The following is a 21424-nucleotide window of genomic DNA, read 5'->3' as shown; positions in this document are numbered from 1 at the left end:
AGAGGCGAACCTCCGCGTCACTAGGGGGCGCTGCGGCGGGGTAGCGGGGACGCTCTGCCCTCAGCTGCTGCGGCGTCAGTGTCCGGTCCGCCCTTCGCTCCTTGACCCCGTGACCGGCGGGGGCGGAAGCGGCGGCGGGGACATGGTGAGAGGGGCAGGACCGGCACCGGGACCGGGACCGGGACCGGCACCGGCAGAACCCGGAGGAGCAAGGACAGCCCCGGGCAGGCGGGGGGGGTTGATTGTGGGCAGGTCCCGGCGAGGGGGAAAAGGGCTCGGGGAAGGTGACAGAGGCCGGGGAGGCGGAGGGTGATGCCGGGCAGGGCCCGGGGAGGCGGACGGGGCCCGGGCAGCGGCGAGAAAGCGGGTTCTGGGGAGAGGGATCTGGGCCAGGGGGTGGCAGGAGCCAGTGAGGGGAGGGCGGGACCCCGAGGGAGAAGGGGCCGGGAACGGGGAGGGCTGTGGGAGAGGGGAAAGCAGGGCTGGGGCAGGGCTGTGACAGCAGTGTCCCCGCAGGCCAAGTACCTGGCGCAGATCATCCTGGTGGGGGCCCAGGTGGTCGGACGGGCCTTCATGCGGGCGCTGCGCCAAGAGTTTGCAGGTAGGAGCCGGGCTGCACCCCCTCCAGCAGAGCATTCCTGGGGCACCGGGCACCCCACTTCATCCCCTTCCCCAGGGCCCCCCCTGCTCCCCATCCCCCGGCGCTGTGCCCGGGGGGACACATGCCAGGCCTGGCACAGGGTGACAGTGTCAGCCCTGGCACCAGCCTGATGGTATTTCAGCTCGGGCCAGCAGTGTCCCAGGCACCCAGCACTGCTGCCACTCCCTGGCACTGGAGACCTTGTCCAAGTGACCCCCATGGGATGGAGGAGGGGCAGGACTGGGATGTGAGCACCTCCAGGCCGTGGGTTTTGCTGCCCATGCCCTGGGTGTCCCTGGAGAGGGTCTGACAGGCTGGGTGTCTCTGGGCAGCAAGCAAAGCTGCAGCAGATGCACGAGGGCGCTCGGAGAGGCCCCAGTCTGCTGCTGCCTCCAGGATCATCGGCATCAGCCTGCAGGAAGCTCAGCAGATCCTCAACGTCTCCAGCCTCAACCGGGAGGAGATCCAGAAGGTAGAGGCTCCCTCGGGGACAAGGAGAGCCCTGTGTGGGGTGACACGGGGATGGGGGTGGTTCCCAGAAGGAGTGCAGGCACAGCCCTGGGCACATTTAGTCCCAGTTGGAGGTTTCCCAGCAGCTTGCTGGGCTCAGCCCTGCCTTTGCTCCTTGGGAAGGGGATGGAGCCCATCTGAGGGCATGGGGGACCCTGCTGGGGCTCAGGCAGGGACAGCCACATCCCCAAGATGGCACTTGGGGGCAGCATGGCTGAGAGCTGGGTGCTCTGGGCTGGGGAGGGTGGTGGAGGAGGAGAATCTGAGGGGGAACTTCTCTCGGGCAGAACTACGACCACTTGTTCAAGGTGAATGACAAGTCAGTGGGAGGCTCCTTCTACCTGCAGTCCAAGGTGAGCCAAGGGCCTGCCCTCTGCATATTGCCCTGCACCTCCTGAGCACCACCACGGAGGTGGCAGTGTCCCCCCCGTGTCCCACAGGTGGTGAGAGCCAAGGAGCGGCTGGACGAGGAGCTCCGCATCCAGGCCAAGGATGAGAAGGAGAAGGGCAGGAAAGCTGAGACGTGACTCCTGCTGCCCCCGTGCCCCCTCACCCTTAACTTATAGGTAGCCAATAAATGCTGTGTCCTCCCCCAGCACCTGGCCTGCCTGCTCCACACCCCGGGGGGGGGGGATCAGGGACCTGCCTGCCTCTGCCCACAGCCTCAGGGGGATTCCAGCCCCATGGAGGGGCTGGTGGAGCTGGGATATACCCTGGGAGGAGGAGGAGGGAGGTGACTGGAGAAGAAGGGGTGTCCCCAGGGCAGTCTGGGCTCAAATGCCACCTGGGAGCTATTTTTGTGGTGGGTGGGGATGCTCTTGGCCTCAGCACATGGATACCTCTGGCTCTGTCCCACGGGAAGTACCCAGAGCTCTGCACTGTTACTGCAGGGACAGCTTTTGGGCCAGGTTGGGGGGGCACAGGGGGGACACACACTGAGTTGTCCCCCCCTGTAGCTTCACCACCCGGGTGCGTGGGGAGCCAGCAGTGCCCTGAACATCGTGTCCTTCTGTCCCCCCAGCTTTGTCCCTGCTTTGGGCCACCAATGTGGACTGAAACAGGAACTTACTTCAACTTCACTTTATTGTTTTCTTAATAAACTTCCTCTCCCCTGGAGGAACGTAGTGTTATAGTCGTTAGCTTATCTCTTACTTCTGCAGTCCTTAACGCTACGCTAACAGCGATGGAGCCCAACAGGAGGAAAATAAAAAAACAACCCAGAAACTACGATAGAAAAGGCACTTGGAGACCGTTAAAATACTGATGTCCTGGAATGTGCAACAACAAACTGACGGAGGAGCGAGGGGACAGACAGCGTGCACTGGCCAGATGGCCTGGTCCATGTCCCATGGCCACGCTGGGGATGTGGCAGTGCCACCGTACCCAGACCCACACCCCCACAAAGGTGAGGGCAGGGAGACCGGCTCCCTGCAGGGCAGGGTCGGGGAGACCCCCCCCGTTTTGGAGAAAGCCACGGGCAGGGGTCCTGCCGGGCAGCAGGAGGTCTGTGAGACCCCTGGTGTAGGCTCCAGGCTCTGCAGGGCACACTGCCCCGTGCCCCAGGGAGGTCACTGGGGACCCTTGCTGGGGCAGCTGGCATGTCCCCAGGAGGGGGTGTCCCCAGGACGGGTGTCCCCAGGAGGGGGTGTCCCCAGCCCAGCACTGGCAGCAGCCGTGCCGGTGCCCGCGGTCCTGCCGGCGCTGCCCGCGTGTGCTGGCGGCACATGGTTGGGTATGAACGTAGCTAAGGAGGGTGGCTCTGCCCCGGCACGGAGCAGCGCGGCGAGCGGCACACGGGGCCGTGTGCCTTGTCACGAGGGGGGCCGGGGAGGCGGCGGGGACGCGGGTGGCCACGGAGCGGGAGGGACGCGGGCGAGCACCGGGCCAGCGTGTGCCCAGCCAGCTGGGCCTGGCACGGCAGGGACCGCAGCGCTGCCCGCAGCCGTGCCAGCCAGGGTCCCCGAGCTGTCCCTCCGCTGTCCCCGCGGCGGGGGGCTGCGGCCTCCCCACGGCAGCACCGAGACCCCGGGCAGGGAGACGCCGAGTCGGTGGCGGCGGATGAGCCCGAGTGGGGCCCCGTCAGAGCAGGCGGATGGTCAAGAAATAAATAGCGGTGTCTCCATCTGCCCGGGGCAGGGGGGAACCCCCCCTCCGTGCCCCCAGGGCTGCTCCCCCACCCCGCTGAGGGATTATTGCTTTTCTCAGAAGAGTCCGTTCTTCTTTCGTGAGGGTTAAAAGCGCGAGCGAGGCCCCGCCGGGGCTGGGGGGAGCTGCAGGGCTGGGGGCGAGGGGGTGATCCCCCCCCCCCCACAGCCCTTGGGGAGCGGGATCTGCCCGCCGGGCCGGCACCCGGCCCCGGGCATCGTCGTGGTCCTCAGTTGACGGCAGCGGGTTTGAGCAGCAGGGAGCCGGGGGGGATGAGGACCCAGCCCGGCGGCAGCGCCTCAGGGCTGCCCCCCGAGCCCACGCCGGCCGAGAGGTCAAGCACGGCGCCGGGCAGCAGCGCCAGGCTCTCGGGGGGACCCCGCGGCCGCCCCGGCTCCGTCCGTTCGCCCCTCTCCTTCCGGCACTCCGGCCCCTTGCCTGCCTTGGGCAGCCGCCCCTCGGCCCCGCCGCCCTTCTCCCCCTCGGCCTTGGCCCCGCCGGCCAGCAGCGACATGACGGGCAGCCCCAGCCCCGCCGCGAAGGGCGAGGGCAGCAGCGGGCTCTTGGTCAAGTTCAAGGGGCCACCGTTGAGGGGCAGGACGGGGCCGGGCAGGGCGGGCAGGGCGCCGGCAGCCCCGCAGCCCAAGGCGCTGAGGTCGAGCGGTGCCGGGGCTAAGGGGATGGGCAAGGCCGGCAACCCCGGGGGGGCAAAGAGGGCGGCGGGGTTGGGGATGACGAGCTGTGCCCCCCCGTTCATGTAGGGCACCTCTGCCGGCCCCAGGGGTGTTTTGGGAGGCGGGTGGACCTTGAGCATCTCCGAGTGCTCGGGGGAGACGAAATGGCCGTGGGCCTTGATGTGCTTGCGGAGGGAGCTGGGGTCGGTGTAGCGCTTGTGGCAGCCCGGCATCTTGCAGGAGTAGGGCTTCTCCACGTAGTGCGTGCGGGTGTGCTTGAAGCGGTCGCTGGAGTTGGAGTAACGCTTGTTGCAGCCTTCGTAGGGGCAGATGTAGGGCTTCTCACCTGCGGGACAGCAAAGCATCGGGTCTGTGGGGAGCACAGCCAGACCACTCTTGGCTGTCCCTCCCCCAGGGCTCCAAACTCCCCGGGGAGCTGCACGGAGGCTGCTGCTGACCTGTGTGTGAGCGGTTGTGGATTTTCAGGTTTTCCAGGCGGGAGAAGCTCTTGTTGCAGGTGGGGCAGCGATGTGGCTTCTCGTTGGTGTGCGTCCGGATGTGGATCAGCATCTTGTACCTACCAAGGGTGGGGGGAGAATATGTCAAGGGTGTGGGAGGCAGCCCCAGCCCCAAGGGCATCTGTGCCCTCATGCCCTGGCTGTTGGTGGGGGGGACAGGGACATCCAGGCCAGTGCCATCATCCAGCATCCCAGGACCTTGCAGCAAAGGGAGGGAGGGAGTGAGACCTCTCCCAAGGAGAGCAGTGATTCAAAACAGCCCCTCCCAGGGACTCCAGAGCCCCCCCCGTGCCTTCACCTGGCATTGAAGCCTCTGCCATGGCGGGCACAGCCCTCCCAGTGGCAGCAGTACCCCGCGTCCTTCTCGGGTTTGACGTGGAAGTCGTTAACATGGTCCACCAGGTCTTGCAGGAGGTCAAAGAACTGGTTGCACTGTGGGCAGGAATTAGAGGGTGAGGGGCCCGGTGTGAGGGAGCACCAGGGAAAGATCCAGGACCCCAACCCAGGCTTGCCCCTGCCTCTCACACCACCCCCCAGGTCCCCCCTGTACCCCATGTGCAGCAGCACCAGCATCTGGGGAGATGGAAACAGCCCTTTGCTCAACCCCCCCAGATCTCATAATCACCCCCCACCCAGAATCTCTGCATCTCCCCATCAACTGCCTTCCCCTCTCCAGCCACAAAACACCACTCTGTGACCGCCACCCCCAATTCCTCCCCTCCCTGCAGTGGTCTGCCAGCACTATATCCCCACCCCCAGCCCCATTAAGATCCTGCATTCTGCTCCCAGCCCTATAACCCCCCCCTAAACACCCCCCCATCCCTTGCCACTGACTTTGGACCAGCGGCAGACGAGCTGCTTGGGCAGGGGCAGTTCAGAGGGGAGACGCTTCTCCTTGCTGGGGGGCAGGAAGGCAGCCGGGGGCAGGTGCAGGGCCCCCCCTGCGCCCAGTGGCAAGAAGAACTGGAAGGAGCTGGGAAGGCCATCAATGTAGCGCAGGGACTGGAAATCCTGGAGCAGATCCCAAGGGGAGTGGTGAGAGAGGGAGGAGCCAAGTTGGATGGAGCCCCCGAGAACCCCCCAGACACCCATCAGGGCTCCCCAGAGCCACCCCATAGACCACAGAATCCCCTAGAAACCCCCCAACCCTCCCTATAGCCGCCCAGAACCCTCCACAGCTCCCTCAGAGACCCCCCGAGACCCCAGACACCCCCCCTAAGATGGTAGAACCCCCCTCCATAGCTCACCCAGACAGCCCCCCACAAGAGCCCATTCAGGGCCATCCACAGCCCCCCCCCCCAGGCCCAGGGGCATGGAGGGGCCAGGCAGCCGGGGGGGCAGTGACCCCAGGGTGTGTGTACACGCTGTGGGGGGGCTGCGTCACCGACTCCAGCACCACTGGGCACGCTGCCGAGGTCTGGAGCACCCATCTCGGGCACAGTCCCCGCTGCTGGAGACACCCTGGGGCAGAGTGGGGGGTGGGATCTGGCCGTACTTACGTGGGGGGTGAGGGGTCCGGGCAGGTCCCCGCTGCCCTGGCGCTCAGGGGATAGTGAGGTGCTGCCAGCCGGAGAGTCCTCACCAGAGCGGGGCGAGAGGCTGAGATCCACCACCGGCACGGCTGGGAACTGTCCATCCCGTGGCTCCACCAGCCTGGAGCGGGACAGCAGGCCTGGGGACAGCGAGGCTGGCACGGTCCGGCGACCCCCTCGGTCCCCCCCTCGGCCATCCCCGGTTGGCAGGGTGTCTGGGCGCTGGGGAGCACGGGGCCGGGGGCCAGGAGCCCCCCGCTTCTCCCGGGCAGCTCGCAGCTTCGAGATGCTCAGCTTGAGGTCCAGCGGCTCCTCCAGAGAGTGCATGGTGACAGGGTGGGTGCTGTGGGGGACAACCAGGGTCACCATGGGGACGGGGGATGACTGGGAGTCACCCCAAGCATCACCTCAGCCCAGCAGAGCAGCGATGCCTGGCTCTGCTCCGGCTGCTGGTGGCCATGGGGGTGGCACGGGGACTGCGTCGTCCCTTCGGGCTGCCCTGCCACGGCCCCTCCGGCAGCGGGCAAAGGGCAGGGCATGGCACCAGGGCCCCCCTCCCCGTGGCCCCTCAGTGTCCCCAGCATGTCCTCTCCATGTCGCCAACCCCTGGAACCAGCACAGCCCCTTGGCCGATGACCAAACCCTGCTGGGATTGCCAAATTCCCTGGGCATTCACAGGCCTGAAGCTGTGGTGTCCCCATTCTGCCCCCCCTGTCCCTCCATCCGTCCCTCCGTCTGTCCCCACGGGCCTGCCCTGGCCAGGCCTTTCCCAGCGGCAGAGGAAGGCGGTGGCGGCCACCAGCCCGGCGGTGACCCGGCGGCTGAGCCCGCTGGAGGCAGCCGAGCTTCCTCCCCAACCGGGGCCCCTTCCCTGCCGGCCAACAGGGCCGGGCAAGGCCTGCGGGGACACACTGCGTGGCACGGAGTGCTATGGCACAGCTGGGCACGATGGCACAACATGGCACAGAGCAGTGGCACAGCATGGCACAGCATGGCACTGTGTGGTGTGGAGCTGTGTGGCATGGCACTATGGCACAGCATGGCACCATGGCACAGCTTGGCAGAACGGCACAGCACGGCACGATGGCACAGGCTGGCACAATGGCACAGGCTGGCATGTCATAGCTGCTGCCCACAATAACCCCCACTCCGTTCCCAGCATCAGGTAGGGGACGTTGTCCTCCCCCCGACACATTCTCCCCAGGGCAACACCTCCGCAGTGCCAGGTCACCCGCACTGCTACCTCTCTGACCCCCCAAAAACCTGGCACCCCCACACCTCATCTGCCAGCACATCCTGACAATGGCTGAGAACGGGCAGCTCAGCGCAGCAGTGAGTGGCCTGAGCCCGCCACGATCCAGCCCCCGGCTGTGCCCCCCCTTGGCCCCCCGCATCGCCCGGGGGCCGTGTCGAGGGGCCCGGCGCACCCAGCACACGTGGCAGCGGGCCCCCCCAATCGCCACCCCACCCCTCCCCGGGGGGCCCAGCCCCCGCCCTGCCCCGCCGGCAGGGCCCCCCTGCGCTGGCGGGGGTCCAGCCCGGCTCAGACGCTGAGGAATGCGGAGGAGCCGCGGGGGGCGCGGGGCCCGGCCGGGGGGCGGGGAACCCCCCGCCTGCGCCCCCCGCTCCTAACCCCCCCCCCCTCGGCAGCGCTGCCCCCGGCCTGGCCGTGGGGCTCCATGGGGGGTCCGTGGCCCCAAGCGCCCATGGTGGGAGGAGCTGCCCCGTACAGGGGTCCCCTGCCCTGATGGGTGGGGACACTTCCCTCAGCCCCTCCCGTCGCCATGGGGCCTGCCCCAGAGCAGGGACCCTACTTCCCAAAGGAGGGGTCCCTGCCCCATCCCCACCCCACACGGCTTTGGGGACTGTCCCATAGCAGGGTCCTATTCCTTGTGGCAGAGACACACGGCCATGGGGCGTGCGCCATAGCAGGGTCCCTGTCCTCCAAGGGGGCCTCACCCTGTGCCCCGCAGCGCTGCCTGTCCTGTAGGGGGTCCCTGCACCACGCTCCCCACGGTTCTCAGGAACCAGCCCCCCCTTATGTGCCCCGCAGCCAGGTGGCACAGCTTAAGGACAGATAGACGGACTGACGGGGGGCACGCTCCCACGGTTGACATCTCTGAGCAGGACCCCCAGCCGGGGCCCCAGCAGTCCCCCAGACTCCCCAGGGACAGGGGTCCCGCAGGGGGGTCGGGTGAGGCGTCGGGGCTGCTCCCACGGTGGTGGCCATGTCCCCGCGGCCCTAGGGGACGAAGTCGGGGGAGGGGGGTCCTGGCCGGGCGGTGCCGGGGGCACAGGGGGAGAGGGGCCTCCGTCCGTCGGTTGACGCCAGGGCTGGCAGCGCGGCCGCGGGCGAGCAGGCAGGCGGCTGCCAAACCACGAGGCCTCCTCGCCGCCGGCGCCCCGGGGAACCGGAGAGGGGGGGCTCGGCGGACGGGACGGGGACGATCCCCGCGGGGGCTTGGCCGGACGCCTCGGACGCCCCAGCACCTGCGGCCCCCGCGCGAGGCCCCTGCCTGCTCCCCCCAAGGCCTCCCTGCCCGCACCAGGCGCTGCCAGCTTCCCCTCCGGCAGTCCGACGAGCCCCCCCCAACCCCCGCCCCACCAGTTCAAACCAGTCCGGCGCGGCGCTAAGCCCAGGGGCTTCCCAGCCCGGGCGGGGGCTGCTGTGATGGAGCCCGGACGTGGGGGAGCCTCCGCCTCCACCCCAGCTCTGCCAGCCGGGCTGGGGTTCCCCGGGGACACTGCCCCCCCATGATGCCCCCCCCTCCTCCCTGGGCCAGTAGGGCGGGGGGACCCGGGGTGACCCCGGTGCAGCCGGCGGGATGCCAGGTCTCCAGGCCACCCCGCTGCTGGCATGACCGGAGTGTTCCCCCCCCTCCTCGGCCCCAGCTGCGGCACAAAACCCGCCAGGAATAGGGCGGGCGCGCGGGGGCCGCAGGGCAGAGACTTCCCGGCGGTGCGGGGGGGCTCGAGGGATGCCAAGGCCGAGCCCGACGCCCCGAGAGGGGACGGTGACCCCGGGACTCGTTGAGGCGGGAGCGGTGCCAACGCTGCGGGCAGGGCTCGCTCCGTCCCCCCCCCACTCCGTCCCCCTCTCCCCGGTGGCAGTTAGCAGGGCTGGTGGCGGCAAGCTGGCACCGACACCAAGGTCGGGGAGCCCCCCGTGAGGGACTGAGGGGTAGGGGGAGGGCGTTGCTGGATTCGGCCATGCTGCCCCGGTCTGCTACCGCTGCCCGGGTCACCGTCCCCACGGCTGCTGGCACGACACGGGCCACCGCGGGAGCCACCGTTCCTTCTTATCCCGCTGCTGACAGCGCTGGCACTGCCATTCCTCACCGGAGATCAGGGTGGCCACCGGGGCTGCGGGGCCACGTCCTGCTGCTGCCTCCAGCTTGGCCCTGTCCCCCCAGCACCCATCGCCCCACGCTGCCCGGGCAGCCCCCAAAGGCGTCCCCAGGAGCAGCCATGGCTTTGTCCCCTGGTCCCCGAGCCGAGATCGGTACCATGATCCCCACTTCCCGAGCTTGTGGTGGCCGTGGGGACCCCGGCGGGGGGCTGAGACCAGCCCACTCCCCGGGGAACAGCCCCACAGCAGTGCCACCAGCAGCACGCACTCTGTCACCACCCCGGGGGGACACGCGCGGGGACGGGAGCGGAGCTGGTCCCCGGTCACACAGCGGATCAGACCTCGGCGACGGTAGCGGCCGGGACACGGGGGAACACGGGGAGCCCGAGCTGGGGGGATACGGTCACAGCAGGGTGACACAAAAGCAAAGGGGAGGTGGCCACTTCTCCATGCAGAGCAGGGGACGAGCCCCTGCAGCAGTACTCAGGGACACTGGGGACAATTGGTGGCAGCTTTTGGCCCCCACTGCTGGCCCCTCGGGGAGGGGGTCACTGCAGCCGGGGTCCTCGTGTCCCCCCCAATGCTAGCGCAGCCAGGACTTGGCTACCTCACGCCTCGACCCCACCACTGGCAAACCCCGGTGATGCAGACCGGGGGTGACGGTGGGTGACGGGCGGTGGCCCCCGGCCATAGTCCCCCCTTCGCCCTCATCACACGGCGAGGACATCGGTGGGTCCCCGAGGGTGGCCGCATCTGGGGACAGCCACCGAGCACGTCCCAGCCGCAGCCCCCGCCCCACCGCCAAGGTCAGGACACCCGCCCCGGGTCCGGGGAGGGGGGGGCAGCGGGTGACGGCCACCCCCACTGCGCAGCGAGAGGATCCCCTCTCTGCACTACCGGCCCCCCCCCCCCGAGAGCCCCGCGCTCCCCCCTCTCCCCCATCCCCGTGCTCGGGGCTGCAGCGGGGCCACATCCCGGATCTCCCCCCAAAACCGCTCCCCACTGGTGGGGGAGGGTAGTGGTGGTGGTGGTGCAGGTGCCAAGGGACCCCCCCCATACCCTCGCAGCCCCCGGAGCAGGCTCTCGGAGCTCCCTGCGGAGCGGGGAAGGGTCTTCCCGGGTTTTCCCCCACCGGTGGCGGCGGCAGCATCCTCTTCCTCCAGTCCCCCCCCCCCCCCCCACGATTCCCGCGGTGGCGGCAGCGCGACAAAGCGCCGGTCCCCGGTGCGCGATCGTACCTGCGGCGGGGGCTCAGCGCCGGCTGCGGGCGGGGAGCGGGGCTTGGCGGAGCGGGCCCCCCCGCTGCCGGGCCGCCGGGCCGCTCCGCCACATCTGCAGGGGCTGGGGGCGGGGGCGGCGGCGGGGCTCTGCCCCCCCCTCCCCGGTCCCCGGGCGGCGGCGGCGGAGGGCGGCGGCGGGGCGGGGGCTCTGCCCGCCGTGATTTATGGCCGCCCCGCACAGACCGGCCCGGCCCCGGCTGCGGGCGGGAGCTGGCGGGGGCCGGGGCCGGCCCCTCCCGCCGCGGGGGGCACCGGGGGGCACGGCGGACGAGTCGGGGGTGGACACGACACCGGGGAGAGGGAGCTCCGCCCCTGGGGGGGACACGCGGGGACACCCCCCCACACGCAAGGTCACCCCGTCGCTGCGGCAGAGCTGACCCCCCCCCCCCCCGGGTGTGTCCGTGTCCCCCCCGGGGACGTGGCGGGGCGAGGGGGGGGGACCCCGGCGGAGGCGCAGGAAGCGGGGGCGGCGTCCACTAAAGGCTCCCCCCCCCCAACCCGCACCGGGGACGGCGAGAGGGGTGTCAGACCGGGGGGGGGGGGATCCCCCTCCCCGTAGGAGCGGCCCCCCCCGCCCGCCGCGTGACATCACCAGGAGCGGCTGACGTCACGCCTGGCGGGGGCCTCCGCATGACGTCACCCCCGGGGGGGTTGTCCCGGGGCGCCGGGGCCGCGGCTCCTTCCGGCGGCAGGATGTGGCGGGGCCGGCCCGGATGCTGCAGCCCTCACCGGGGGGTGCGGGGGGGAAACTCCCTCCCCGGGGCCCGCTGGGGGTGGGGGGGGACAGCTGGCCCACCCGGGTGGCCGGGGGCACGCCCCGGGAAGGGGGGGGTCAGGAGAAGGCGCAGCTGCGGTGTCCCCAATGGCCCCGCCACAAAGGGGGGGGGGCACGGGGGGAACACTGGCACACGGGAATGGCTGAAAACACACCCCACCCCCTCGGTTTTTTTCGGGGGGAGGGGGCACACCCGCGGGTGGCCGGGGGCACACCCCACCCGTGAGGTTTTTTGTTTTGGGGGGGAAGCAGCGGCGGTGTCGCCAACAACCCCGACAGAACAGGGAGGGACACGGGAGGCAGCATTGTCCTGTGCGGGTGGCTTCAATCACACCCCACCCGCAGGGCTGGGGATTTGTGGTGGGGGGAGCTGCCGTCTCCCCCCTCTGTGACCTCCTGCTCCTCCCTGGGCCGGCGGCTCCGGAGCAGCAGCCGCCAAGGTTTCATCCTTTAGTGCCTTTTTTTGAGGGTTTTTCCCTCAAAATGTCCAACCGTGAACCCCAATATCTTGGTCCCCCTTTCTCCCATCCCGAAAATTGGAAAAGGGCTGAACCGTGTCTTGGGGAGGTGTGAGCATGGGGGGCTTCTATGCTCCCCCCCCCCCGAGTGGTGGTGGCTTCAGTGGGTGGCTCGGTGTCCCTGTGCCCTTCACTGAGTGCCAAAGTTACCCCACTACCCCCACCCCAAAGTCCTCCCAGGTGGGGGGCACGGGCTTCCCACGCCGGGGGCACCCCTGTCCCCTGCAGGCAGGGACAGCCACCAGCATGGTTTCTGGGACTCTGGCTGCTCGGTGGGGCGTGACAGGGGGTGGTGGAGGGGCCATGACGGAGGTTGGAGGTCCCTTTGTCCGGCTGCCCGTGGAGCAGCCATCCCCCTGCCAAGCCCAGGGGGACGACACGGGGGTCCCCACGCCGGGGGGCAGTGTTCCTGTGCAGGGATGGGCAGGGGCCCACCGGGGCAGGGACAGGCAGGGTACGAGCAGAACCTGTTCTGCTGGCCCCCGAGGGGGCTGGGGATTGGGGGGGGATGTGCTCCCCCTGCTTTGCCCGTCCGAAGTGCAGGACCACCTCGGGGCCCCCCTGCGTGCCCTCGATGGCTCGACGTGTCCCCACTTCGGTGGCCCTGGATAGCCCTGGCCCCATGCTGGCAATGCAGGGGGGGGTGGACTTTGGTCAGGGGGGTATTGTCCAACCCCCACAGGGCCTGGAGGGTTCTTTGAGGTCCTGCGTGGTTCCTGCCATCCCCCCCAGCACCTCCTGCCAGCTCCCCATGGCCCCTGTCATCTCTGTGTCCCCCTGCCAGCCCCCAAAGTCCCTCAATACCCCCCAGACCCATGTGCCAGTGTCCCATGGCCCCTGCCAGTCCTGTGCCCCCCTGCCGATCCCCACAGCTCCTGCCAGCCCCTCCTCCCCAACCCCCCTGTCAGACCCCAGACTCCAAACCATCCCACACGGTCCCTGCCAGTCCCCAGAACTTCTTGTGACGCCCCCAACCCCAACCTCTGGCAGCCCCCAGAGCCCCCCAGCAGCCGGGATGGGACGGGCAAAGGGTGAGAGGGGGTGGGATCAGCTGGGGGTGGGATCAGCTGGGTTACAACAGCATGGGACAGAGCAGCATAAGATAGGATAGGATGGGATGGGAGACGGGGTATAGGATGGGGATGTAGGATGGGAGAGTATGGGATGAGGAGAAGACAGAACAGAATTGGATGGGGCAGGATAGGCTCACAGAACCAGAGACTTATGGAATGGTTTGGGTTGGAAGGGATCTTAACGATCATCTAATTCCCAACCTCCTGCCATGGGCAGGGACACCCCCACTAAACCAGGCTGCTCATCCACTGGATGGGGACAGGATGGGATGGAACAGGATCAGATAAGGTTGGACAGGATGGAACAGGATGGCATGGGGATGTGATAGGATGGGGAAAGGTCAGGATGGGAATAGGACGGGGATAGGGCAGGATGAGATAGGATGTGATGGGAACAGGACAGGTTAGGATGGGGTAGGGTAGAGTAGGACTGTTAGGGGATAGGGCCAAATGGAATGGGGTCAGGACAGAATGGGGTAAGATGGGTCGGGGATGAGATAGGATAGGACAGGATGAGGTGAGATGGGATAGGGACAGGTCAGAATAGGATAGAGCAGGGTAGGATGGCATGGGAACAGGACAGGATGGGATGGGGACAGGATAGGAGGGGACAGGGACAGGTGAGGATGGGGTAGGGTAGGGCAGGATGGGATAGGATGGGATAGGATGGGGCTGGGAGAGAACGGGATGGGGTGAGGTAGGATGGGGACAGGACTGGACCCGCTGGAGACATGAGAAGCCGGTCCGGTGCGGTCCGGTCCGGGTCAGCAGAGCCCCCCGTGCCCCGCGGGGTGGTGCGGGGTCCCTGGCGGGTCCCTGCCTGTCCCTCCCCCTCCCCGCGCCCTCCTTTGTTTACACGGGCCGGTGCTGGCGGAGGGAGGCGGCGCCGGCGGGGGCGGGCGGGGGGAGCGGAGCGGCGGGCGGGAGCCGCGCTCGCACCAGCTGTTTCCCGCCTTGAGCCGCGGGCAGAGGCCGCCGGAGCCGGAGCCGGAGCCGAGCGGGGCCCGGCCGCCCCCCCCGCCCCCCCCCCCCGGAATGGAGTACTTCATGGTGCCGGCCCAGAAGGTGCCCTCGCTGCAGCACTTCAGGAAATCCGAGAAGGAGGTCATCGGCGGGCTCTGCAGGTGGGGGCGCGGGGCTTGCGGGGGGGGGGGACCCGGCTGGAGGGGGGGGGAGAGCACCCAGAAATGTATTTCGAGGTGTTTTTCGCGGGGGTGAATGGCCGGGGGGGGAGCGCGGCGCGGCCGCCGCAGCCCCACCGCCCGCACGTGGTCCCGGCCGCGCACATGGGGCCGGGCGGCGGGGCCGGGCCGGGGGTGGGGGGGAAGCCCGCTGCCCCCTCCCCGCGGGGGTGGAGGGGGTCCGAGAGGGGTGTTTGAAGTGGGGGGGAAGGGGGTCGGCGGGGTGTGCGGGGGGGTGTGTGTTTACTGCCGGGCCTGGCCGTGACTCTGCAGCCCTCCCGGAGGAGGCGGGTCGCGGCCGGGGCTGCCGGGACATGTAGTGCGGGGAGGCGGCGGCACAAAGCCCGGAGGGACGCGGGTGAAGGGGATCGAGGGAGCCCCTCACGCCCCATGGCCGGACGGGGCCGGTGCTGCAGCCAGCGGCCGGCGGGGCCTGGCGGGGCGGCGGGCGGGCTGCAGGGGCCATGCGGGGCGGCCCGCGGCGCTGCGGGGCCCGGGGGCGGCACCGGGCACCCTCCTGCTCGGGGGACCCGGGACCGGGGAGGCCCTGGCCTGGGGAGGCCCGTGGAGCTGTCCCGGCGCCGCCGTGGGGCAGCCCGCAGCAGCCAGGCCCCGCTCCACGTGTGGGGCGGCCCCGGCTCTAACCCGCACGCCCTCCCTCCTTCCTCGTCCCCCCCCGGGGCAGCCCGGCCCCACCGCGGGCCTGGGTCCTGCCCCATAGACTCACCTGGGGCGGGGGCTGCGGCTGGAGGTGCTCGGGGGGGCGGCTGGGGGGCAGGGACCCAGAGCTGTGGGGAGCCTGCACCAGCGTCCCCCACGTTCGTCACCGTGGGCCCGTGGCCGGGGTGGGAGGGCAGCCGGTGAGGGCAGGAAAACAGAGCCATCCTGCCCCGGGTTGGGGGTCTGCAGGGCCCCACAGCTGTCCCAGGTGTAGGGCAGAGTTCTGGGGGAGCCTTGCTGCCTTTCCACGGCCGCAAGGTCTGGGACACCCTGCCTGTGAGCTGCAGGAGCTGGGGATGCTCAGCCTGCAGGCTGAGTGAGCTTGGGGATGCCCTGCCTGCAAGCTTGGGGATGCCCTGCCTGCAAGCTCAGGAACATTCTGCTTTGGAGCTCAGGGACACGCTGCTGGTGACCTGAAGGAGCCTGGGGACACCCTGCCTGCTGGCACAAGCCACAGCTCTGTTTTGGGTAGCAGCAGGCAGAGCAGGCAGCAGCAGGGGCTCTGACACCCCCGTGGGTTTGTTTCCTTGGTGGTCTGGGTAAGCGTGATGCCAGGGGCTGGACATCATTCAGGATGCAGGATGGACATCGTTCTACTCAGCCAACCCAGACCCCACAGTTTCTTTCCTGTGCCAGGGCGCTGGTGGGTGCCATCCACTCCCTCTGCTTCTGTCCTGCCCCATCCCTGGCAGCGCCGGGTGCCTGGCCAGCTCCTGAATCCATGTGTTTTTCCCCCTTTCCATATTTCGCGGTCACTTCTCAGGTCTCTTCCCAGGAAGAGCAGCTGGGGCAGGTTGCAGGAGGTCTGCCGGTGAGGAAGCAGACTCTTCCTCCTTCCCCGCTATTTAAGAAACCGCTTCCGCACTGCCCGGTCCGGGGCCTCTTCATCCCATACCCCTTGCGTGGCTGTGGCTGGTGGTCTGACATCCCAGAGTGTTGTCCCAGCCACCTGCCCAGCCCCACCAGACATCACTGCAGGGGGACAGGCCCTGTCCATACAAAGGGACACTGACCCCGAGACCTGCTGGGGCTTGGTGTGTGTGGGGATGAGTTTGGGGCTGCCAGGAGCAGGGGGCAGATGGCAGCCACTGCTGGATGGGAACTCTGATACCACCCTGCTGTGGGCAGCTCCTGGTCCACGTGGCAGATGGCTGTTCCCCACATGTGGGGCAGCCACCCCAGAGACCCCTCCCAGCTTGACACTCACTGGGAACTGCACAGGAGGGATCCAGTTCAGCACCTGGAGTCAGTCTGCACTGGTACGCTGCCTCGGTGTCTGGGACGAGTGTCTTTCCAGCCCATGGGCTGAGCTGGGATGAACTGTGATCCTTTTCTGTCCGCTTGGGCTGAGCTGGGATCCTTCCACATATATCTGGGATGAGCTGGGAGCTTTCTCTGTCCCCTTGTATCTTGGAGGAGTTGTGGTGTGTTCCCTGGTCACAGCAGGTGATGGTTGGACTGGGAGCCTGTGGGCTTTGCCACTTGCACCTCCATGCTCCCAAACCTCCACGGTTCCTCTGTGGCCTCTCTGGGAAGGCAGGGGGGCAGGGAGGGGAGGGCAGGGTGCCAGCCTGGTGTTGGCACAGTACTGGGTGTGTTGGTGCCGTCTCCCAGTCCTGGAGCCGCTGGGCATCCAGGCAGAAGGCTGAAGCCCATCTTATCTCGCCTCGTGCCGGCTGCCTGGCTCCCGTGTTTAGTCTTCAGTGCCTTGCAGCATCCCTGGCGCCGGCAGCCTGGCTGGGTGGGTGCTGGGTGCTGTCCTGCACCCTGCAGGGAGCCAGCGGGGTGACATGGCCGGTGGCATGGCGGGGGCTGATGGTCACCTTGGTTTGGTGGAATCCACCGCTGCTCAGTGTTGGATCCCTGTCTGGTATCCAGTCACCCTGCTCTGTAGGAAATGGGGTGTGGGTGAAGAAGCCGGACCCACAGGGATGGGCTTTGCTGGGTGGGTGCCCTGGACCATGAGTGTTGTCCCTGGGCAGGCGCAGCCCTCCCAGAGCCATCCCTGCTCGCTGCCGGCAGCGGTGCCGGCGCTGGGAGGCATTTCCCGGCCCATCTGCGAGGCAAGGGCGCGGGGGGCCAGGAGGCGGCGGCAGGAAGCAGGCAGGAGCTGCGGCTTGGGGTGGGACGGGGGCTTCTCTGCTGGGAGCTGTCATCTGGAAGCCATCAGCAGGGCAGGAGGGAAGGAGGGAGGGAGGGAGCTGCCTTCCCGGGGCCACACACGCCGGCTGGCCCCGAGGGGACGCAGCGGCCCGGCCTGCAGCCCCCCTCACTCTCCTGGGGTCCCCACCATGCCCTGCCTTTCATGGGGTCCCCACCATACCCTGCCTTCTCCCCTCTCCCACATGCTGGTGTTGGGACGCCCGTGTCTGAGCGTGGCAGAGCTGGGGGGCTGCAGGGGCCTGACATTTGGTTGATCCTCCAGAACTTTGGACCCAGGGCTGGAGAAATCCATCCACTCACTTTTGCCCTCACCAGCACTGCAGCCATTACCTCCTCCTTGTTCCCCATCCCCTTGGTGGTTTGGCATCGTCATTGGGAAGCGAGGGGGCACTCGGCAGGGGTGCAGCCCCCTCCTCCCTAACCCGGTGCCTCTCTTGCAGCTTGGCAAACATCCCCTTGACTCCGGAGACCCAGCGGGACCAGGAGCGGCGGATACGCAGGGAAATCGCCAACAGCAACGAGCGGCGGCGGATGCAGAGCATCAATGCTGGCTTCCAGTCTCTGAAAACCCTCATCCCACACACGGATGGGGAGAAGCTCAGCAAGGTGAGTGGGACATCCCCAGGGCTATGGCAATGTGGGATGCAGGCACTGGTCCTGCACGTGGAGGTTTTCAGCATCGCTTGTTGGGTGGGACAGGGATGTAAGAAGAATTGGGGGTATTTGCATGTGTTAATTCAGGGGGGGAGGTCTCTCCTGGGGAGGTTTCCTTGGTGGGAGTGGATGTGCATTGCAGACCTGGTGTCCAGAGCAGGCTGGATGTGTGTGACAGCACAGATGGCCCAGGAGCAGGGTGGCCTGTGCTCAGGTGATGAGGTGGCCCTGTTGTAGAGAGGAATGGGGTGAGGAGATGATGCTTGGCAGTTCCTGAGAGGGGTGAGTTGGAGGTTCACCATGGTGCAGATCCCAGGGGAGATGGGGGAGCCAGGCAAGGAGCGGTGGTGCTACCACCTGGGCAGGGAGGGAGCTCATCAGGAGAGGGACTCGGGGACATCCTGGAGTTCCCTCCTGGCTCAGCGTGCCCCTCTTGGCTCTCCCACAGGCAGCCATCCTCCAGCAGACAGCTGAGTACATCTTCTCCCTGGAGCAGGAGAAGACTCGGCTACTGCAGCAGAACACCCAGCTCAAGCGGTTCATCCAGGTAGTGCCTGCCCTGGGGATGGGAGGGGATGGGACAGTCCTGGCTGGCTGAGGGGAGGATATTGTTCCTTGGGGTCAGGGCAAGACCCTTTTCCCTAGTAAGCCAGGGGACAAGGATGTTTTGCATTCACTTTGGGATCTCTGCTCATCCCAGTGTCCCTGAGCTGGCAGGGGGAGAAGGGCTGAACTCACATTTCTCACATTTTCCATTTGGGGTGTCAGGGTAAGGCCTGGTGGCACCACCCTCAGTATCACAGTATGAGAGGCAGGAGAGTGGGTCTGGAGCCCTTCTGTGTTCCAGTGTCAGCTCTGTGTGCTGCTGTGTCCCTGGGGAGCCCCTGCTCTGCAGGGAGCTGTGCTGAAGGTGGCTCAGGGGGTGGCGTCGCCCAAATGTGGTCCAGATGGTGGGGGAGAGCATCAGGGCAGGTCCCTGTCCCCTGACACCACATCCCTGGGGCAGGAGTTCAGCGGTTCCTCCCCGAAGCGGCGGCGGGCGGAGGACAAGGACGAGGGGATCGGCTCCCCGGACATCTGGGAGGACGAGAAAGCCGAGGATCTGCGGCGGGAGATGATCGAGCTCCGGCAGCAGCTGGACAAGGAGCGCTCAGTCCGGATGATGCTGGAGGAGCAGGTGAGACCCCGTGGGCTGGAGCAGCGTGTGGGGGGCTCGCCCTCTAGTGGGCTGTGCCACAGCTGTCCCCTGGGGACGCTGGCGCTGCCACCATGTCGTGGGGTTTGGCCCTGCCCACCTCCACTCCATGCTTGGCTGTGGGCTCCCTGGCTCTGCCGGGTCCACCCTGTAGGGTAGGCCAGGGGTGCTGTACCAGGAGTGGAACCCTGTACCCCACTCTGGTACAGGAGTGGGGCTCCCCGCTGATTCTGGGGCTCTCTTGGCTGTCAGGTTCGCTCCTTGGAGGCCCACATGTACCCCGAGAAGCTGAAGGTGATCGCTCAGCAAGTGCAGCTCCAGCAGCAGCAGGAACAGGTGAGGTTGCTGCACCAGGAGAAGCTCGAGCGTGAGCAGCAGATCCGAACCCAGGTGAGTGTGAGGCTGCTGGCACAGCCCACCCTGGCCCTAGCCCAGCCGTGGGGACGCCCTGGTGGCCTTGTGAACCCTGAGCAGGGGGTTGGGGTGGTTCATTGGCATGCTTGGCACCTCCTGTCCCTTGGGGCAGGCTGGAGTGGGCAGTAGTGTCCCAGCAAAGCACCTGGGGAATTGGGAATGGGTGGGCATGTGGCTTCCCCAGCACCTGGGGGCTGCACGTGTGGGCACCCCATGTTTTAGGAGGGATTAGGGCCTGGGCCGGGCATGGGTGGAGAGCAGGTCCTGCTCTGGTGAGCTGTGGTGCTGCTCTGGCTCCTACCAGCCACATTTCCTCACCCTCAGGTGATGAACTTGTGTCCATCCCCTCTCTGAGCAATGCCATCAGGTTGATGGGGGTTGTGCTCCCCATGCTGGAGTTCTGCAGCAGCGTGGAGACCAACCCCATCTCTGGGGGTTCATTTCCCCTTGGGTGATTCCCACTGAGTTTTGGGGCCCCCCAAACCACTCCCTGCCACCACCAGGCTGCAAAAGGGCAGGACCATCTGGATGGGAGCCTCCAGCATTTTCTTCTGGCACAGTGGGATTTCCCAACAGTGGGGGGAGCCTTAGGCCAGGCTGGTGCAGTGAGGAGGCAGGCTGGGTGATGCTGTCACACAGTTCTTGCTCTCTGCCACCCTTGAGCTCAGCCCTGGGGTGACACTGGCCTGAAGAGCCTCAAAGGGAAGGAGAGAAAACAGCTTCTGCCTGCTTTGGCTTCCATGGAGCTGTGTCCCTGCAGGATCCCCGCCGGCTGCCTCCCAGGGAAGTTCAGCCTATTTTTAGGTGAACTCTCATCCTCCTGCTTGCGTGGATCTTCCCATCCACTGTTGTAATGTGGGGCTCTGAGGGGTGCAGTGGGTTCCCAGCCTCCCAGCTTGGGGTCATGGCAGAGCTGGCACTTGCCTCTGCTGGCTTAAAAACCCCCAAATCTTTCCCCCTTTCGGATATGGAGAGTCCCTCATGTTTGGCTCTGCCAAAGCCAAGGTGATGATGGCAGCTTTAGCTGGTGTCTTCTCACACCCATCCTGGGTGGGTGAACTGGAGCAGCTAAGCTGCTGCTTCAGCTCTTAGAAGAGCCTGGGCTCCACAAACTGAGCAATGATGTTTTCCCCATCGCTGCCATGTCCAGGTCCTTGCTGACCTGGGGTGGGGATTTTTTTTTTTGTTTCTCTTCCCAGCTTTTGCCATCACATGCTCCCCCAGCGCCCACCCACCACCCCACTGTGATTGTTCCAGCACCACCTCCCTCCCATCACGTCACCGTGGTCACCATGGGCCCCTCCTCAGTCATCAACACAGTCTCCACGTCCCGGCAAAACTTGGACACCATCGTTCAGGTAAGGAGGGAGACGGGGGGAGCTCCGAGGGGGTCCCTAACCCCCTTGGGTGCGTCAGAAGGGACACACACACACACACACACACACACACACACAGGGTGCCCTGACGGTGGGTGGTTGCCCTCGGCAGGCGATCCAGCACATCGAGGGGACGCAGGAGAAGCAGCTGCAGGAAGAGGAGCAGCGACGCGCGGTCATCGTCACGCCGGCGCGCGCCTGCCCCGAGCCCTCCGCCTCCGACACCGCCTCCGACACCGAGGGCAACGACAGTGACTCCATGGACCAGAGCAAAGAGGAGCCCTCGGGGGACGGGGAGCTGCCCTGACACCCCCTGGCTGGCAGCCGGGGAGGGGAGCCAGGGCGGGAGGGGGAAACGTCAGAGAATATGCTGAAATTTTTAAAAAAATACAACGCGATTTGGGTCTCTTTTATGACCTTTTTCCAATACTGTAAAGCAGAGTGTTAGAAGCAGGCAGAGGTCACCCTGCAGCTCCCGGGGGGGGGAGGTGGCTTTGGGGGGGGGTGGGCGCTCGAGGGGGGCCACAGTGGGACGTGGGGGGCTCGGGGTGCGGCGGGATGGCGGTGGGGGGGGGTGTTAGGGATGGGGGCTCGCAGCCCCCCACCCTGTTTTATCAACCCCCCCTTTGCCAACCCATGGGGAATCCTGCCAAGCCAGCAGCAGCCCCGGTGTTGCTGATGGCATTCCCTTGGGACCGCGCCTTCGG

General features: G+C 67.3%; 3 protein-coding genes across 4 annotated transcripts; 2 read left to right on the top strand and 1 right to left on the bottom strand.

Moving 5' to 3' along the window:
• Nucleotides 1–36: 36 nt before the first annotated feature.
• PAM16 (presequence translocase associated motor 16) lies at nucleotides 37–2280 on the top strand. 2 transcript variants are annotated; one of them, XM_030459515.1, is made up of 6 exons: nucleotides 37–145; nucleotides 517–601; nucleotides 973–1112; nucleotides 1438–1503; nucleotides 1591–1716; nucleotides 2172–2280. In XM_030459515.1, the coding sequence occupies exons 1-5, from the start codon at nucleotides 143–145 to the stop codon at nucleotides 1675–1677; spliced, it is 381 nt and encodes a 126-aa protein (XP_030315375.1). In that variant the 5' UTR covers nucleotides 37–142; the 3' UTR covers nucleotides 1678–1716; nucleotides 2172–2280. The 2 variants fall into 2 exon arrangements, with proteins under 2 accessions (XP_030315375.1, XP_030315374.1); XM_030459514.1 differs by lacking the exon at nucleotides 2172–2280 and having other exon boundaries at nucleotides 1591–1748.
• GLIS2 (GLIS family zinc finger 2) lies at nucleotides 2216–10650 on the bottom strand. Its single transcript, XM_030459513.1, has 6 exons — nucleotides 10607–10650; nucleotides 5987–6362; nucleotides 5322–5498; nucleotides 4786–4919; nucleotides 4428–4546; nucleotides 2216–4315 (listed from the first exon to the last, which is right to left on the bottom strand). Exons 2-6 carry the CDS (start codon nucleotides 6344–6346, stop codon nucleotides 3525–3527), a joined length of 1581 nt encoding a protein of 526 aa, XP_030315373.1. The 5' UTR covers nucleotides 6347–6362; nucleotides 10607–10650; the 3' UTR covers nucleotides 2216–3524.
• A 3366-nt stretch (nucleotides 10651–14016) lies between these two features.
• On the top strand, nucleotides 14017–21188 carry TFAP4 (transcription factor AP-4). The gene is made up of 7 exons (XM_030459784.1): nucleotides 14017–14138; nucleotides 17519–17684; nucleotides 18181–18279; nucleotides 18739–18909; nucleotides 19180–19317; nucleotides 20541–20699; nucleotides 20830–21188. The coding sequence occupies exons 1-7, from the start codon at nucleotides 14050–14052 to the stop codon at nucleotides 21022–21024; spliced, it is 1017 nt and encodes a 338-aa protein (XP_030315644.1). The 5' UTR covers nucleotides 14017–14049; the 3' UTR covers nucleotides 21025–21188.
• Nucleotides 21189–21424: the final 236 nt, after the last annotated feature.

The sequence above is a fragment of the Calypte anna genome, chromosome 14, assembly GCF_003957555.1.
Source record: "Calypte anna isolate BGI_N300 chromosome 14, bCalAnn1_v1.p, whole genome shotgun sequence".
Lineage (NCBI taxonomy): Eukaryota > Metazoa > Chordata > Aves > Apodiformes > Trochilidae > Calypte > Calypte anna.
This window is presented reverse-complemented; position numbering and strand designations above follow the sequence as displayed.